Here is a 19,421-nt window from a genome sequence, read left to right on the forward strand (position 1 = left end):
AAAAATATTTAATTAACTTTGCGAGACTAAAGAGTCATGGGGAGAAAGCCATGAATTCCATGCTTTGCTTTCCCCTCCTCTGGAATTCCGCTGTTCTCCTTGATAGTGAACTTGGTCTTGGCTGCATGTTCTTGTTGATCTTCTGGGGAGGGGCCTGTTGTAGTGATTGTCAAATGTCTTTGCCCAGGCGGAATTGCACCGCCCTTGCCAGGGGCTGGGTTAAGTAATCTGCTTGGGTTTGCTCTGGGGAGTTTTTGTTCCCTGAATGCTTTCCGTAGAGCGCTGGAAGACAGGAATGAAAAATGGCGTCTTCCCAATTTCCAGCCGGGAGGATCTGAGAGCTCGGGGCCCCACTCCTCAGTGCGCCCTCAGAGAAAAGTACTCAATCATTCCCATCTCCCTGGTCTCCACCCGTGCTCTGTGCTTACCTGGCCTGTGACCAAGTGTTTCTACCTGGTGCACAGCCCGGTTTGGAGTCTCCAAACCCAGCAGATTCCTGCCGCTCTGCTCTTTGGTGGAGGAAGGTGGGTCTCCCCGGATCTGCCACTTGTGGGGTCCCTGCTCAAAGAGCAATGGCCTGACTGTGCCGCAGATCACAGTTTAAGGTAACCCGGAGCTGAGAGCTCACTCCTCGGCTCTGTCTCTGTAGCCGGCTTCCCCGCTCTAATACCTGCGAGCTCTGCTACACTCAGACAACCCCGATCCTTCTGTGACCCTGCGAGTCCGGAGACTACACCGTCCCTGCTAGGACTCCACCCCCACTTAGCCTCCGAAGCGATGTCCCTCAGTGGAGCAGACTTCTAAACATTTTGATTTTCTGCTCGACTGCTCTGCAGCGTGCCAGGAGCCGGCCCCTCCCCCCACAGTCTACATGTGGCTTCCGATTCACTTCTCCACTGGTCCTACCTTTCAGAAAGTGGTCAATTTTCTGGTTTTAGAATTGCTGCTCTTCTCTTCGATCTCCTGTTCGGTTTTTCCATTTGAGTTTACTGTTGTGTATGGTGAAAGAAAATGGTCCAGTTTCATTCTTTGCATGTTGCTGTCCAGTTTTCCCCACATTCCCTGTTTGTTGAAGAGACTGTGCTTCTTCCCATTGTATATTCATTCCTCCTTTGTCGAAGATTAATTGCCCATATAATCCTGGGTTTATTTCTAAGTTTTCTATTATATTCCATTGAACTCTGTGTCTATTTTTATGCCAGTACCATACTGTTTTAATTACTCCCAGTTTGTAATGTGACTTGAAGGCTGGAATCGTGATGCCTCCAGCTGTATTTCTCTTTTTCAAGATGGCTTTGGCCATGCGGCATCTTTTGTGGTTCCATACACATTTTAGAATTATTTGTTTTAGTTCTGGGAAAAATGCTGATGGTATTTTGATAGGGACGCATTACATGTGTAGATCGCTTTGGGTAGTATAGACTTTTTTTTTTTTTAAAGATTTTATCTATTTATTTGACAGACAGAGATCACAGGTAAGCAGAGAGGCAGGCAGAGAGAGAGGAAGGAAAGCAGGCTCCCCGCGGAGCAGAGAGCCTGATGTGGGGCTCAATCCCAGGACCCTGGAATCATGACCTGAGCTGAAGGCAGAGGCTTTAGCCCACTGAGCCACCCAGGTGCCCCTAGTATAGACATTTTTAACAGTATTTGTTCTTCCAGTCCATGAATGTGGAATGTCTTTCCATTTCTTTTTTTTTTTTTTTTAATATTTTATTTATTTGACAGAGAGAAATCACAACCAGGCAGAGAGGCAGGCAGAGAGAGAAGAGGAAGCAGGCTCCCCGCAGAGCAGAGAGCCGGATGCGGGGCTCGATCCCAGGACCCCGGGATCATGACCTGAGCCGAAGGCAGAGGCTTTAACCCACTGAGCCACCCAGGCGCCCCCATTTCATTTTTTTTTTATCAGTATTTTATAGTTTTCAGAGTACAGGTGTTTCACCTCTTTGGTTAAGTTTACTCATGGATATTTTATTGGTTTTGGTGCAACTGTAAATGGGATCATTTTCTTAATTTCACTTTCTGCTGCTTCATTGTTACTGTATAGGAATGCAGCAGATTTCCATACATCAATTTTGTATCCTGTAACTTTAGTGAATTCATTTATCAATTCTAGTAGTTTTTTGCTGGAGTCTTTAGGGTTTTCTATATGTAGTATCACATAATCTGCACATAGTGAAATTTTTTCTACTTTACCAATTTGGATACCTTTTATTTTTTTGTTTTTGTCTAATTGCTATGGCTGGAACTTACAGTGCTGTGTTGAATTAAAGTGGTGAGAGAGAGAACAAGACATCCTTGTTTCTGATCGTAGAGGAAACACTCAGTTTTTTCACCATTGAGTATGCTGTTCATTTGGGTTTTTCAAAATGACCTTTATTATGTTGAGATATGTTCTCTGTTAGATGTACTTTGCAGAGGGCTTTTATCATGAATGGATGTTGTACTTTGTGAAATGCTTTTTGTGTGTCTGTTGAAATGATCATATGGTTTTGTTTTTTTTTTTAAAGATTTTATTTATTTATGTATTAGACAGAGATCACAAGTAGGCAGAGAGGCAGGCGGGGTGGGGGGAGAAGCAGACTCCCTGCTGAGCAGAGAGCCAGATGCGGGGCTCAATCCCAGGACCTGGGATCATGACCTGAGCCGAAGGCAGAGGCTTTAACCCATTGAGTCACCCAGGCGCCCCTGATCACATGGTTTTTATCCTTTTTTATCCCAATAGCTGTTTTTAAAAATTTGATTAAACATTTGTTTCTTTACCAGCACCAATATTCCTGACGCACTATGATTTTATTACTCAGATGTGAAGGGTTTTTCCTTCACATTACCAAGCAATTCTCAGACATCAGATGGATGTTGTAGAATTCAACTTAATTCTGCTGTCTACTCAGCATCAGCTTCCACAGATGAAGGGCTCAATCCTGCAGACTGCTTTCCACTTCAATGCCAATTGCAAGTCAAGGTTGTTAGAGTGCTTCTGACCAACTAGCTATAAATCACAGGTTCCTACGACACCGCCCACCCCCCGGCTTTGATTCATTTGCTAGTCAGCTCACAGAACTAAGAAAGATAGTTTACTCAGTAGATTACTAGCTTATTACAGGGGGTATTAAAGGATAAAATCAATAGCCAGATGAAGAGCTACTTAGGGTGAGGTTCTGTTCTCACAAAACTGCTTCTGTCCTTGTGAAGTTAGGGCCCGGCAAGATGGCACACAGAAGCTTTCTGGGTCACCAGTGTGGAGGTTCTCTGAATCCTCTCCTTTTGGGTTTTCATGGAAGTTTCATTACATTAGCATGATTGATTAAATCTTTGGCCTTTTGTAATTGACTCAACCTTGAGCCACTTTCCCCTTCCTGGAAATCGAAGTGTGGTCCTGCAGGTTTCAGCCTTCTATCATGGTTGCCTGGTGGCCAGCCTGCAGTCTTAGGTGCTTTCTGAAAGTCCCCTCATTAACGTAAGCTCTGGTGTTTTGGGAAGGGTGTGAATATCAGGATGCTGTTAATACCCTTACCACTTAAGAAATTCTAAGGGTCTTAGGAGAGCTGGGCCAGAAACGGACAAAAACCAAATACCTATTCCTTACCATAAATCACAAGCACATATGGCCCATCGTCCCCTTTGGGGACTCATGTTCATGAAGGTTTTAGAGGCAATGAGCTCAAAGAAGTATGTTCCAGAACTGACAAGCACATTTTAACATCTTCTTTAAAATTCTTTTTTTTTTTTTTTAAAGATTTTATGTATTTATTTTGAGAGCAAGAATGAGCGCACATGAGCCAGGGAAGGGGAAAAGGGAGAGGGAGAGAAAATCTGAAGTAGACTCCATGCTGAGCACAGAGCCCAACGTGGGATTCAGTCTCACAACCATGAGATCATGACCTATGCCGAACTCAAGAGTTGAACGCTTAACAGACTGAGCACCCAGGTGCCCCTTTAAAATTCTTATCCTAAATATTCAGACCCTGTGCTTATTACCTATTATTGAAGAATGAAACTGTTAAACCTAGCAATAAGCCTAACAGAATGGTAGTGATATTGGTCCCTGAATATCTATCTCTTTTTTAAGTCGGCTCCATGCTGAGCCCAACAAAGGGCTTGAACTCACGACCCTGACATCAAAACTTGAGCTGAGATCAAGAATCGGACGCCCAGGGGCACCTGGGTGTCTCAGTCGGTTAGGTGTCTGCCTTCAGCTCAGGTCATGATCCTGGAGTCCTGGGGTGGAGCCTTGTTTTTCCCTCTCCCCTGCTGCTCCTCCTGCTTGTGCTCTCGCTCTTGCTTTCTCTCTCTCTCTCTCTCAAAAAAAAAAAAAAAATCTTAAAAAAAGAGTCAACACCCAACCGACTGAGCCACCCCAGTGCCCTGGATATCTTTTTAGAAATAAGTTTTGTAGAAACAACAACAAAAACTACTCCTAAAGGAAATAAATGTTACTAAAAAGGCTTCTTACTGATGAAATAGCATCATTTATCAGTATTTTTTTTACAGCTTTACTGAGGCATAACTGAAGACAACAAAGTATTTAAATTGTATGATTTAATCGGTTTTAACATGTATCTGTTATATACTGTACATACCATGTAATGTGTACATACCATGAAACCATCACCACAATTAAGGTAGCAGTTCTTTGCATTACTCCCCAAAACTTCCCGGTGCCCCCTTTGCAATCTGTCTGTCCCCCACTGCATCTGCAGACAGCCGTCAGTCTCTTTCTGTCACCATAGATGATGTCAACCTGATTTTTCTGAAGATATATGTACTGAAGTTTACATTTGAGTAAAATTAGAAATTGAATTTTGTGTTTTTGTCTTTAGGGGCAAAGGTGTGAAATTTTACAAAATGTCATAAAAAATAAACTGGACTGTGAAGTAAGCAGGTTCACTAATCTTGACCTGAAACGTATAGCTAAAGAAACTGAAGGGTTTGTGGCTAGAGATTTTACAGTGCTTGTGAATCGAGCCATCCATTCTCATCTCTCTCATCAGAACATATCCACCAGGGAAGGTACGTGTTCCTATTAAATCCAAAATTTGAGATCTTCCCATTGCAGAGAAAGTTAATGTAGTAAGAATTAAATATATTCTATTTTAACATTCAGATAAGCAGGTGAGTAGGAAATCAGCATCTCCAGCTGAGATGATAGCATATTTTGAAGATTTGTATATAGATATGACTACCAAAAGAAGTTGTGTTTATTTTTAAACAGAATTAGCTTTAACAACATTGGACTTCCAAAAGGCTCTCCAAGGATTTATTCCTGCGTCTCTGCGAAATGTCAACTTGCATAAACCTAGGGACCTGGGCTGGGATAAGATCGGTGGATTACATGAAGTTCGGCAGATACTCATGGATACTATCCAGTTACCAGCCAAGGTACTTATATAAGAGAGAAAAAACAAGCACTTCCTTCCAGAAGAACCACTGAATGGCTTTAGGTGTTGGCTTGCCTCATCTCAGTTCGATTCAAGAAGTATTTCCGGAGTTACTGAATAAATGCCAGCACTGTTTTTGGTACTCTAACAGGTTTTTAAAAAATATTGGATATACTCCTTGCCTGTACATCACTTAAAAAGGAAGTTGGGGTGATATTTACAGTATGTGTATTTTGATGTGAATTGTGTGATTCTCATGTTTTGCTAGTACTAAAGCAAAATGAACTGTTAACTGGGATTTGAACAGAAACGGGTAGGAATGAGCTGGAAGAGTCACTTAGGTCCACAGAACTGAGGGATTGAGTCACATTCCAGACTCCGGGTCACAGTCCTAGAGGAAAGACAGAGTTAGCAGGCAGCAGAGACCAGGCAGGTGGCAAGATGAAGTGGGCGGAGGTAGATTGTTCAGAAGATCGAATGTACAATCTAGGTGGTCATGCATTTGAGTCGCAAACTTCCGAGGTGAAGATCCTTGCATGAGATCAGCGACCCACGTGAACAGCTGAGACAGGGGTGAGTAAGGACCTCAGTTACATGTGACTGGATGGCAAGTCCTGGAAACCGTGGCCAGTGGGCCCCGGACAAACTGGGTGCGGCCAGGACTGCAGGTTAAAGCCTGTCAGAGAAGGCGGGCATGGAAGCCCTTGCCGGCAGGCTCATGGCCCCAAATGCTGGGTCCGGGCATGGGAACCCAGAGCTCCGAGGCTCTCTGCATAATGGCTGACTCTGAGGCCTCTTCAGATTAGAATGGAGAGGTGGGGTGGGGGGTTAGAATTTTGTCAGCGGGGGATCTGAATAGGCATACCTAACAGAAGAGACCAGGAGACTGCTGACGTTAGCCTCAGTTTGGCTCACCCGTCACAAAGCCTTCCTGCTCTCCGGTAGTTTAGAAGCAGCCAGTCACCTGCGCAGCACAGAGGCCCTCGGGAGAGCTTACTGTTGTCAGTATACATGCTTCTCTCTTATTTTTCTTTTTTCAGTTTAGTATATTTGAATCTATGTAGCTATCATAACTTTCCCTGTGAACCATTCAAGGGGAAGACAGTATGCTTGTTAAAAAATTGCTTTTTATTTCCTAAACGTAGTACTTGTATAATATTTTTAAAAACAGGACAAAATGGAAAGCAGTTCAGAGGCAGTTACACACACTTCATGAGGAGTGTATGCTGTGGTCCAGTTGCTAAAAAAAATTGGTGGTAGATCCTTTGAACTCACGTACTGAGTAGGAACTTTATTTTCTGTCGTTACACGGTTAGTAAACCTGGCAGTTACTCCCTTCCTGAATCCCTCTTTCTGTACATTGACTTTGCTGCTTAGTCCTTATTTTGGATTTGAGCCCTTTGTCATATTTTTGTATTTTTCAGTACCCAGAACTGTTTGCAAACTTGCCCATACGACAAAGAACAGGAATTCTGTTGTATGGACCTCCCGGAACAGGAAAAACCTTACTAGCTGGAGTAATTGCACGGGAGAGTGGAATGAATTTCATTAGTGTCAAGGTATGCCTCCTCGCGTTTATCTTGTCTCTCCTTTTTTTTAATGGAGGAAATTTACATAACAAAGCAGACAATTCAGTGGAGTGTGATGCATTTGCAATGCTAAGTGACCACCACCTCTCTCTTATTTCAAAACTTCATCCTTTTCCCTGTCCCTCCAGCCCCTGAGAGCCACTAATGTGCTGTCTAAGGGTTTTCCCGTTCTGGACATTTCATATGAAAGAAATCATGCAGTGTGTCATCTTTTTGTGACTAGCTTCTTTTACTGAGCATGTTTTCAAGGTTCAGCCACATGGTAGCAGGTATCAATACTTCAGTTTTTAAATTTTTTTGTATTTTTTAAGGTATATATTTTTTAAATTTTGTTAGAGTGCGTGTGTGCACATTGGAGAAGAGACAAAGGGAGAGCGAGATAATCACAAGCGGACTCCATGCTGAGCGTAGAACCCAGTGTGGGTCTTGATCTCACAACCCTGAGACCAGACCAAAATCAAGAGTCAGATGCTTAACCGACTGAGCCACTCAGGTGCTGCAGTACTTCAGTTCTTTTTAAAGCTGAATGATATTTCATTGTGTGGGTGTCAGGGTTTTTTTACCCATTCATCATTGGTGGATATTTGGGTTATTTCTACCTTTTGGATCTTACGCATAATGTTGCTGTAAACATTTGTGTACACATTTCTGTGTGGACATGTTTTCATTTCTCTTGAATAAGTACCTAGAAGTGTAGTTGCTAGGGCATATGATAATTCTGCATGTAACTTCTTGAGGCACTGCTGATCTGTTTTTCATAGTGACTGCGTCGTTTCATACCCCCACTGGCAATGATGAGAGTACCTATTTCTCCATATCCTTGCCCGTGTCATTTATAGCTCTTGACTGTGGTTTAGTCTCATATTTGGAAAACTAGCAGCAGCGATCCATCTATTAGTTAAAGCTGTGCAGGAGGGGGTGCCTGGGTGGCTCAGTTGGTTAAGCTCCGGTCTCTTGATCTCAGCTCAGGTCTTGATCTCAGTCAGGCTCATGAGTTTAAGCCCTACACTGGGCTCCACGCTGGGCTGTGTGGGAAATTGAATAAGGAGCCACCTCCCTTTTGTAGGGCTTAAGCTGTTTTTGCTTAAGGTAAATCTCCATACATTATCAAGTAGAATCTTTAAAGATTGTTTTTTTTTAAAGATTTTTTTTTTTTATTTGACAGAGAGAGAGAGATCACAAGTAGGCAGAGAGGCAGGCAGAGAGAGAGGAGGAAGCAGGCTCCCTGTGGAGCAGAGAGCCCGATGCGGGGCTCCATCCCAGGACCCTGAGATCATGACCCGAGCCGAAGGCAGCGGCTTAATCCACTGAGCCACCCAGGCAAAACTCAGATAAAAAAGCAAACTACACCAAAGGGGGAAGAAAAGCTAGAAGACTAGGGGTCAGAGGCCACACTGAGGTGGAAGCCGAGTTTTTTGGTTCCGTTCCTTGGTGGCTGTGTTTCATGCCTGTGTGTGCCACATTGTGCCCAAGTGTCCTCAGAAGCTGCGTGCGGGGATGACGAGACATACCGGCAGACAACTTTGGGGAGTGCCTCAGTCTGCCACTGGCGTCCTTACAGCCTGAGGTCCCATATCTTACTATTGTGGGGTTGCTGAAAGCATACAAGTAATTTAGTCATTAGATTTCAAGGTGGAAGGAATCGATATATAGTGTAGCCTTTTTCAAAATGGATTTATAATCTGGAAGCCAGTTTAGTAATTTGCAGTTGGGTTATGCCTACCCTTCTTGTGATGACATGATTTTTGTGTGTGAGCTTGTTATATGGTTACCAGCTACCCTGGCCGTGACGGAGAAACAGTGTAACTTAAAATTTCCTACCTTTTTCTGGACTTTGGAGTGACTGTGGTTATATATATATGCTGCTTTTTTGCTTGTCACTAAAACGTACTTTCACTATATGAAAGAAAGGAATCTTCAGGATTAAAGTTTATACGTTGTTGTTGTAGTTTAGATTGTTCCATTAAGGAGGCCATCTTTGCCTTTTAGTAAACCTTCAAATCATGGTTTGGGATGAATTCTAACAAAGGTTTCCATAAAGAAATTCTCTCTGGGTGGGTCAGGGTAGATGTGGGGAGACATGCATCCAAGACAAGGGCCTTCACTGACACCAATATGTTATCTTGTTCATAATATTTTGCCTTAGTTGTTTCTTATTCCATCCTCTGTGGTTCTGTTTAGACTAGGAAATCTCATTAAATACTAGTATATCTATAGATATCTACCTAGCTGAGTATTAGAAATTTTTTTATTGGGGTCACATATCCTGATCAGTATTTGGTCTTTCTGAGTTAACGATTTTTCACTGGAGATCACTTTAGGGCCTATTCAGTTTTGTTTGGTTTTATTTTTTAAAAGATTTTATTTGAGAGAGAGCAAGCATGCAAGCAGGGGGAGGGGCAGCAGGAAAGGGACAAGCAGACTCCCTGCTGAGCACGGAGCACAGCACAGGGCTCAATCTCACAGGTGCTCAACTGCCTGCGCCATCAGGTGCCCCCTGGGCCTATTCGGGTTTGATTTTTTTCCTCCCATTAAAAAAATTTTTTTTATTATGTTCAATTACGGGATTTTGTAGTGAACAAAACTGCCTTTTTGGAGCTTACATTTGGAGCTTACATTCTACTGGTGGAGCAAGCCCCCCATTCACTACAGAATATAGCAGACACGGGGGTCAGTACTATGCAAGAAAACAAGCAGGACTGAGAGAGTCGGCAGCCAGGCCTTTCTGAAGATGTGGCATTCTGTCAGCTGAGCTCTGAGCCTGGGGACAGAGGTACTGGGCAGAGATGACACAAGGTGTAGAACCTGGGACAGGATAGTTATTTCAGCCACGTAATTTTTAAAATGTATTTGAGACACCTGTTTAAGTCAAACAAAAACATTGTTTTTAAAGAATTTCATCTCAATTCTAATTTAATTTTATTTTACCCAATAGGGGCCAGAGTTACTCAGCAAATACATTGGAGCAAGTGAACAAGCGGTTCGGGATATTTTTATTAGGTAGGTTTCCTATGACTATTTTTTAAGTAACATGAAATGCTGAAAGGAAGTCATAAGTAGTTACTCAAAGAATCTCCAAGTAATATGAAGCATATCATTACTGTAGATGAAGTTGGCCACATGCAATGTTATTTTTTTTTTTTTAAGATTTTATTTATTTATTTGACAGAGAGAGATCACAAGTAGACAGAGGCAGGCAGAGAGAGAGAGAGGGAAGCAGGCTCACTGCTGAGCAGAGAGCCCGATGCGGGACTCGATCCCAGGACCCTGAGATCATGAACTGAGCAGAAGGCAGCGGCTTAACCCACTGAGCCACCCAGGCGCCTGCAATGTTAATTTTTTTTAAGAGAGAAACTATTTATTACAGCATTAAAGAGTGAAAGTAAGATTTTAAATTCAAAAACTACTTGGTGTCATTTTAAAATCTCTTTATAAAATAGCAGAAGAATATAAGTCCATATATTTTTTAAATGAAATGAACTCTTGTATATCCACCACCCAGTTTAAGCAACGGAACATTCCCCGAAAGCATTATTACAGATAAAGGCAGTCACCACATGGTGACAAATTTGCCAGGAAGATAATACAATTCTAAAATTGTGTGTATTCAGTAAGATAGCTTCAAAATATTTAAGGTAAAAATTGATAGAACTTCAAGGAGAAATGGATAAATCTACCTTCATAGTAAAAGATTTTCATAGGTGTCAGAATATTTAAACAACAGACTCAAGATTGATCTAAGCGTATATAGAACATGTACCCAACAACTGGAGAATACAGTCTTTTTAAGCAAACCTGTATATTTTTTGAAAATTGGCCCCGTGGTTCCATACCTAAGCAACGGTAAGTTTCAAAGACCCAGTTTACTGAAAACAAGGATAGTTATATACACTTTGCCTTCTTTAAGGATTTGCTATAAAGATTTAAATCAATACATATATGTACAAACATATATATACACACACAGTTACTACTTTGCCTTATTCAAATATGAAATACTGTTTTTCCCAGAGCGCAGGCAGCCAAGCCCTGCATTATTTTCTTTGATGAATTTGAATCCATTGCTCCTCGGCGAGGCCATGATAACACAGGGGTTACAGACCGCGTGGTTAACCAGTTGCTGACTCAGTTGGACGGAGTGGAAGGCTTACAGGGTAATAACTGTAAAAATAGAAATAGCTTATTATAACAATAATTTCACCAGGATTTAAGTAAAGAATATCTTCCCCCCAGGTGTATACGTGTTGGCTGCCACGAGTCGCCCTGACTTGATTGACCCTGCCCTGCTGAGGCCTGGCCGCCTCGATAGATGTGTCTACTGCCCTCCTCCGGATCAGGTGACAATTGCATACTCAGTCTAAAACCCAACAAATGCTACACTCTAGCCTTGTGAGCTTTACTTCTGCCTTAAGAGTTGTCCTTAGAAGAGCAGCTTTAGGCGGGGCCTTAGTCACAGATTCCGAAGTAGATACAAAGCCCAGGCGTTTCCTGCAAGTCTGGAAACTTTGTAGCCTTTCACTGTTGGCCAGTTGGAAAAAAAGGACGGAAACTTTAAGTTTCACATGTCCACGTTCCCTGTGGACACACACCTCCTTATCCTGGCAAGACTTTAAGAATCAAGCGTATGACTAGTGAGCGTCCAAGCAGGTTACAGAGAGGTAAGATTTTTAACTCTTCTAGTCTGTTGTCCCACCTTCTGTCCCCAAATTTACAAACTAATGAATTTGTCACTTGTAGGTATTACTTAAAATTTCTTTTGAAACACTTTCTTGGCTCATTTGCCAAAACCTAGCATGATCTGAATAAGGCTTACACTGTGATTTTCATTCATTTCCTCGGTCTCTTCTGGTAGGGAAAAGCTCCAGAGGAGAGAGAGTAGATTAGTGGTACATTTTTCAGCTTGTAATGCTTATTAGAACTACAGTGAATTTGTAAAAAATCATAATACAGTTTAAAATAGGATTTAACTTCATTTTATTTGTTAAATCAATTAGTTTTTCTCCCTTCAGGTGTCACGTCTTGAAATTTTAAACGTTCTCAGTGACTCTCTACCTCTGGCAGATGACGTGGACCTTCAGCACGTGGCCTCAGTGACCGACTCCTTCACGGGGGCTGATCTGAAAGCTTTACTTTACAACGCGCAGCTGGAGGCCTTACACGGACGGCTGCTGTCCTCTGGGCTCCAAGTCAGTCAAGGCAGGAGGGCGGGGCTGTGGCTTTTTTAAGAGAATAAGAGCAGTTTAGTGTCAACGTGGCAACCTTAAGAAATCCTATTTTTTAACGGCCTTAGTAAAACTGTAGAGAAATTTACCTGTAGTCAAATGGTCCATCGTTGGAATCCTAGTTCTGCAGAGAATCTGTAATTAGGAAGTGTTCAGTATCTATTTCTTTACTGTTACCTTAAATGTTACCTTACTACTAGTAAAAAATGGTGCATGGAAGGATATTAGTTCAATTGGGTTATCATGAATTAGATAATATAACCAGAAATATTTTTTATTTAAAGTATAAAACAAAGTCAAAGTGTTTATATTGAAGCTCAAATTGTCCCAGAACTGGCCCACAGGAGCCACGTGTGGATGGCTTCTGTGTCCTTTCGATATGTCCCCATCATTCTTTGATCACAGACTTGATTCCTGATGGAACTAGGTATTCTAGGTTTAACTTACACTTTCTGTACCTTAGATCTATCCTTTCAGGATAGTATTTTAATCTTTGCAGCAGATAGTCTGACTTCTGCTACATTATAGACTTGATATTTTCTAGGCAGTGTTTCCCTGTGTACTCCCCCCTAACCCCATTTGGTTGGAGGGTCTCACAGGGCCTGACGTTCCTAAGTCAGATACTATCAAGTTTTTGCTGTTTCTTTTGGCAGGCCACTGAAGCTTCATTAACAGAAACGGGTTTATTTCTAAAACACTGCAGTGATAAAGCACTGTACCACAGGGTTGCTTCATCATTTCAGAGTTAAAACGCAGAGGCTTGAATCCTAGCTTTGTTACAGAGATTTGGGGGAGATGGTAAATTATGTACACATTCTATTTTTGTAAGATTTATTTATTAAAGCGAGCGAGAGAGAGGGAGACGCAGGCTTCCTGCCGAGCAGGGAGCCCAATGAGGGGCTTGATCCCAGGATCCTGGGATCGTGACCTGAGACGACGGCAGACGCTTAATGACTGAGCAACCCAAGTGCCCCTATTTTAATAATTAAAATTTTATTATGTGCCTCAGAATCATTAGAAAATTAGTAAGAGCCCAAGTTTGGCTCAATGCATGTTTCCTGAGGGCTGGTTGTTTTCTTTCTGAGTGCCCGGTGATGCTCCCAGGCCACACGGCAGTTAGCATAGGCAGTGCTCTCTGGATGCGTCACAGTCTGGCGGCCGACAGCATTCGTCCCGGAGTCCTAGCAGCAACGGCTCGTACAGCGTGTGCACAGAAAGCGTGCAGCTTGACCTGACTTGGGGGACTGTTGTCGTGTGGTTTTGGGGAGAACTGTGACCCCTTTGCCATTTGCACCCTACAGACTGGTCTGAGGGGATCACAGAGGACACAGGGTGGACGAGAGCCCTGTTGAACAAAATTTTAGAGAAATGCCTCTTGTAGTGGTCTCAGTGTAGTTTATTTCACAATTGTAGATCATTTAGATCTTTACAGCTGTTGTCCTTTTTGTGTGTTTTAGGATGGGAGTTCCAGCTCCGACAGTGACCTGAGTCTGTCGTCAATGGTTTTTCTTAACCACAGCAGTGGCTCGGACGATTCGGCGGGAGATGGGGAATGTGGCTTGGAGCAGTCCCTTGTTTCTCTAGAGATGTCCGAGATGCTTCCAGATGAATCCAGATTCAACATGTACCGGCTCTACTTTGGAAGCTCTTACGAATCAGAACTTGGAAACGGAACGTCTTCTGACCTGGTATCTCGCGTGGTCGCCTGTACACAGTTGTGATGCGTAAAGCTGTAGGTTGGTGTAGAAGCTCCTCCCCAGCCCCGCCTGTGCTTTCTGGTTGGGTCTTCAGGAAAGAAGCCTGGCTTTTCCTTACATGAGTTAGTCATTTCATCCCCGGTGGAAGGACTGCGAGGCAAAGCTGGCAGCGAGAGGAAGCCAAGGAGCTGGGGCGGTTGCTTGGGGTTTATCTCCCTTCGTGAGTGGTTTTAAAACATCTTTAGTAGCAGATCCTTTGTCTATGACACTGTTATCGTTAAGACAGTTGAAGATAATGAGAAATTTGATGTAATGCTGCAACAAGGAAAACGTTTAGATTTCATGGGGCAGTATCTTAAAATAGCATTTAACACCTGTCCTCCCAAAATTAACAGTGGTTCACTGTACTTTATCAGTATACGTAACAATTTTAGGTACATTTAGTTATATTTTTGGTTTTTGCACATCTGCTTTATTCAGGTTTTTAATCTAAAAGTGAGCCATTTTTATTCCCAAGAATGGTAAGCTCTTGATTTAACTCTACTCATTGTCATCTGTTTCTTAACTTACCTGCAGCTGATCCAGAACTTTATAGTATAACTCACTCTGCTGAAACCAAATAAGGCACATTTGGAACCTTCCCCAGGGCATTAGTATGGTGGATTTAGTAACAAAGCATTAAAAACACCCCTGTGGCAGTTTTCACCCAGTGGTGGTTTCACAGCATGAGAAAGATGAACAGATTTTGAAAGGCTTAATTTCAGTTAATCAGATGTAAGCTTGTCTGTGTTAAGGTTTTACTACTTCATATTTTTAATTTGATCTGATACACATTTTTCCTCCCTTCTCTCCTGACCACACTTAACCCACGCAGAGCTCACAGTGCCTGTCTGCGCCGAGCTCCATGACGCAGGATTTTTTTGGAGGTCCTGGGAAAGAGCAGTCGTTTTCACGCCCTCCGATGTTGCGAACAGCCTCACAGGAGGGTTACCAAGAACTCACCCAGGAACAGAGAGAGCAGCTGCGGGCAGAGATCAGTGTCATCAAAAGCAGATACCGGAGCCAAAGTGGAGTATGGCTTGTCTCCCCCCAGCCCCGTGACCACTGTAAAGACTGTCAGAATTGTTCTTCCTTTTGTGATGAGTATTTCTGTCAAGGAATGAGCCTTATTTATAAAGAAGAGACTGAAACACATTGATCAAATAGTTACGTGCATCCTGCTTTGAAGCAGTTTTTAGTAATCTTAGGAGAAAGGGAATGTATAGTCTCCCGAAAAATGGGCTGCAGCTTTGCCCATCACAGCCCTAAGTTAACCTTGTGGTTTTTTTTTATTTAAGGAGGATGACTCCCTTCACCAACCAGGACCAGTCAGAACCAGTCTGGCCATTAGCCAGTCACATTTAATGTCTGCACTCAGTCACACGAGGCCATCCATTAGTGAAGATGACTGGAAGAATTTTGCTGAACTGTAAGTACCTGATTCTGGTTTGGAAGTAGGGAAATTAAAAGTTTAAGTGACTGGTCAGCTGTAAAGTTACTTATTTTGAATATGTAAAGACCCATCAAAACAAAAGCTGTACATTTAAACCCCAAAACTTTGAGTATTGAAGTATAAAATGAGTTTTCATTATCTCGTTCACTTGATACTTGTTTTATAATGAACTGATTTAATTTTAAAACTTTGTTAAAAGCTCAACTAGTTTGCCAAAAATGCCTTCAAATTCATTGACTTGTGGACCATGGATTTATAGGCTTCTTACAGTTGGCTCTAGACCCATAGATTGGGGACCATTCTGGGTCAGGGATTTAACTTAATTCAGTGCAAGAAATGCTTATTCCTGGTCTTTAGAAGTTACAGCTCTTTTTTGAGGTGGACAGGTATGTGTACATTGTAAGGGCAGAAAAATTTTCCCTTCTTCCCTATGTTCTTTGGCCCATCTAATAACTGACAAAAGACAGTAACACAAGAAAAATTTCATACATACAGGAGCTCCACTAAGGTAGGAAACTCAAAGGCAGTCCGGCCACTAACGTTTAGACACCATCCTGAGCTAAGGAAAGAGACAGAGGCCTGGGGCTTAGAAGGGGAGGAAGGAATTCACATAAGATGAAAAGAGCAGATATTTGCCCTGCTCTGCAGTAAAAAAGAAGTCCTCCCTGGTTGGGCGCCTGGGTGGCTCACTGGGTTAAGGCCTCTGCCTTTGGCTCAGGTCATGATCCCAGGGTCCTGGGATCGAGTGCCGCATCAGGCTCTCTGCTCAGCAGGGAGCCTGCTTCTACCCTGCTCCTCTCTCTGCCTGCCTCTCTGCCTACTTGTGATCTCTGTCAAATAAATAAATAAAATCTTAAAAAAAAAAAAAAGTTCTCTCTGGTAAACAGGGAGTCTGTACCAGAAAGCAGGCCACTTTAATTCACCTAGGTAGTTAATGGAGATTAAAAAGCTTTCCCCGAGTCTGCGGGGTCTTGATTTCCTTCAGCTCAACATAGTCCACGTGCCAAAGAGGCCCATTTTGGGGTGGCATATTCTACTCCCCAATGAGTACATATTCTTATGTGTTTATTGTAGAGAAATCAGAAAATAAGAAATTTCCCTTATCCCCCCCCACACCCCAAGCATATATTTGTGCCTTTTTTTTTTTCCACTAAGCCACTTTGCACCTGGTGCTATATAGCCTTCCCTAGACATCTTGAACATTCTTTCACATTTCATTTTAAGATTTTATTTATTTGACAGACAGAGATCACAAGTAGGCAGAGAGAGGAGAAAGCAGGCTCCCTGCTGAGCAGAGAGCCCGATGCGGGGCTCCCTCTCACAACCTTGAGATCGTGACCTGAGCTGAAGGCAGAGGCTTTAACCCCCTGAGCCACCCAGACGCCCCTCTTTCACATTTTAAATATTACTTTGTTCTTAATGTCATTTCATAGGATGGCTCTGCCACAATTTCCAATATTGCTTCCAGGGTTTCACCATGACACATTACACAGTGTGTTAATGAACATCCTTGGAGCTGAAGGTTTGCACACAGCCTCAGCTCTCTCACTGAGGCTGAGGTCGAATTGTTACACTGCAGGATACACACATTTTGTAAAGGCTGCTTGCCTTCCAGACACACCTACAACACTGTATGTGGAGAGGCCAGCTTCCCTAACACTGGGCATAATCCTCTCTCTCTGATCTTGGCCAGCATGCTTGGAGAAAAATCTTGTTTAAAAATTTACATCTTTTGGGGCGCCTGGGTGGCTCAGTGGGTTAAGTCTCTGCCTTCAGCTCAGGTCATGATCTCAGGGTCCTGGGATCGAGCCCCGCATCGGGCTCTCTGCTCAGCAGGGAGTCTGCTTCCCTATCTCTCTGCCTGCCTCTCTGCCTACTTGTGTTCTCTGTCAAATAAATTAAAAAAAAAATTTACATCTTTTTAACTTTTTATCCCCTTTGTTCTTTTGATTGGAAGGTCCAACTTTCAAAAAATAAAGCACTCTAATTTGTTAGTTCTTTCCTTTTGGCTAAAATATAATTTGTTTGCATATAATTCCCCTCTTTAATAATTTTAGCATTTACATGCATTAAATATTATCTCATTCTTTTTAAGGTATGAAAACTTTCAACATCCGAAGAAGAGAAAAAATCAAAGTGGAACAATGTTTCGACCTGGACAGAAAGTAACACTAGCATAAAAGATGCTTGTGATTTTGTTTTTGGTGGCTTGTTCCTATGTTGTAACAGTAAAAATGGTGTCTGTAAAATTCTTTTTAACAAATTAAGGTATAAAATCTGGTTATGTAATAATCAGGATTACATGAAATTAATATGGTAGAATTGGGATATTTATAGCAGAGTCTATCTTATTTCCTATAAATCTAAATTAAATCCTTAGTGAAATACTATGGTCCATATGGTGTAATTTTTTTCCTCACCTGAAGAAAATACATTTCTTAGCTCTCACATATTCACCATCTTCCTTGCATTTGACAAATCTTGGGCTTAGCAGCTGTGACCACTTGGAAATAAAATATCCTGTTCTTCTGTCAGAACATACAGAATTCACCCACAATTCAAATAAATGTAATTATTCCCTCCACAAGGAATGAGATCACATCCCCCTAATCTCCAACCTGCGGCTCCCAGGCCAGGGCGTGGAGTGCTGCCCATGCCTCCCCTGCTCTGTCACGACCTTATCTGGATGTTCTCTCATCTATGAACCCAGGGTAAAGTCAGCCACCATCAGCACAAACCACGTCTAGTAATGCAGTAAGTGAAAAGAATAAGGGAGAAAGGTGAAATACAGAACTACGAAGAACAGCAAAGAAAAATGGACAGGCAGCACCTGGTGTCTCTCAGCCGCTGATCCTGAGGCTGCGGCTAGTAGTTCTGGCTTCTCTCTTCTGTCACTTACTCCGTATTCCTTGAGGGCAGGCTGGATTAGAGTCTGTTACCAGGTGGGATGGTCTAAATCTTCATTCCCATCTGCGCCACTGGTGGCCTCTTATCACGGAAATCTTCCACGAACTCTTACTAGATTCAGTACCACCAGCAGGTCCCGTCCACACTTCTCCCATCCTGAGCCGAGAAGCAGCAAGGCTGTGCTCACTCGGCCAGCACCACGGCGCCCCCACCACTACCTTTCGAGCCACCGGCCTCACCCAGGTTCCTCTTGTATTTCTCCCTGGCTTCCCTCTCAGTCAGCAAAGCCCAGAATCACAGGGGATGGAGGCAAAGACTTGGGGTTACTCTGGTATTAACTAAGTGCAATCCCCCTTACCCCTTAGTTCCCAGATCCTTGCACCGAGGTCATGGTCCCTGAGTCCCTGCCTGTACTAGACAGACTGTATCTACTGCAAGCCCACCAAGAGCTGTGGCCCTACAAGGTCAGCTGCTGCAGGGCGAGGGGTGTTTACAGAAGGTCCAGTGGATTCCACTCGAAGCCCACCACCTTCTCTGCAGAGTGAGTTTGGTGATCAGAAAGCAAGGGCCCTGTGGGACAGCAAAATAGCATAAAACCCTGTCAGTAAGTCCTTGAAAGATGGTACTGGCAGACGTGTGGAGGACAAAGCAAATCCAGATCCAGAATGCGGCCCTTCCAGGGAGGACAGATCACTGCCTCCTCTCAGACAGAAGAGAGAGACCTTCAACCACATCAAACTTCAGCCACACGCGGCTGGGGCTAGTGTCCCCGGCTCATACACCCACATGGCTGGTCACTGCTGCAGATGAGGAGGCCTCAGGACAGAAGCTGGGCCAGCCTCAGGGTTGTACAGAGGACACACAGACACCCCCATCCCTGCCACTGCGGCCACTTGGTTTATGAATCTATTGAACAAGCATTGCAGGGCGGGAGGAAAAAGCTGACATCTGGAGAGAGCGCGTCTCGAACTCCTGATGATTAAAAGCACTGACAACATTCACCTTGATCATGCACATTCTTACTCTGAGTACATTCCAAGAACTCCAGCCCTAGTTTCCCCCAGGCTTTCTGGCCAATTCTCTGTTCCTGCCCTGTAAATCTCTCACCACCCAGTTGTTAGCCACTGACTATGGAT

General features: G+C 43.1%; 1 protein-coding gene and 1 long non-coding RNA gene across 3 annotated transcripts in view; one reads left to right on the plus strand and one right to left on the minus strand.

The window, feature by feature from the left end:
* PEX1 (peroxisomal biogenesis factor 1) overlaps positions 1-18,578 on the plus strand; it is a 50,690-nt gene extending 32,112 nt beyond the window's left edge. Inside the window, exons 14-24 of one of the 2 annotated variants that reach the window (XM_046021194.1) lie at positions 4,821-5,010; positions 5,213-5,379; positions 6,803-6,937; positions 9,903-9,967; positions 10,979-11,121; positions 11,201-11,304; positions 11,977-12,153; positions 13,647-13,877; positions 14,761-14,958; positions 15,224-15,354; positions 17,474-18,529. In XM_046021194.1, the coding sequence (XP_045877150.1) occupies positions 4,821-5,010; positions 5,213-5,379; positions 6,803-6,937; positions 9,903-9,967; positions 10,979-11,121; positions 11,201-11,304; positions 11,977-12,153; positions 13,647-13,877; positions 14,761-14,958; positions 15,224-15,354; positions 17,474-17,558 (1,626 nt within the window). In that variant the 3' untranslated portion in view covers positions 17,559-18,529. Of the gene's footprint in view, positions 1-4,820; positions 5,011-5,212; positions 5,380-6,802; positions 6,938-9,902; positions 9,968-10,978; positions 11,122-11,200; positions 11,305-11,976; positions 12,154-13,646; positions 13,878-14,760; positions 14,959-15,223; positions 15,355-17,473 lie in introns of both variants that reach the window. The other variant, XM_046021195.1, reaches the window with a different exon arrangement.
* On the minus strand, positions 10,977-13,633 carry LOC123951998. The gene is made up of 3 exons (XR_006820550.1): positions 12,279-13,633; positions 12,020-12,183; positions 10,977-11,128 (listed from the first exon to the last, which is right to left on the minus strand). It is a non-coding gene; the product is annotated as an uncharacterized LOC123951998 (long non-coding RNA).
* Positions 18,579-19,421: the final 843 nt, after the last annotated feature.

The sequence above is a fragment of the Meles meles genome, chromosome 10 (assembly GCF_922984935.1).
Source record: "Meles meles chromosome 10, mMelMel3.1 paternal haplotype, whole genome shotgun sequence".
In the NCBI taxonomy this organism is placed as follows: Eukaryota; Metazoa; Chordata; class Mammalia; order Carnivora; family Mustelidae; genus Meles; species Meles meles.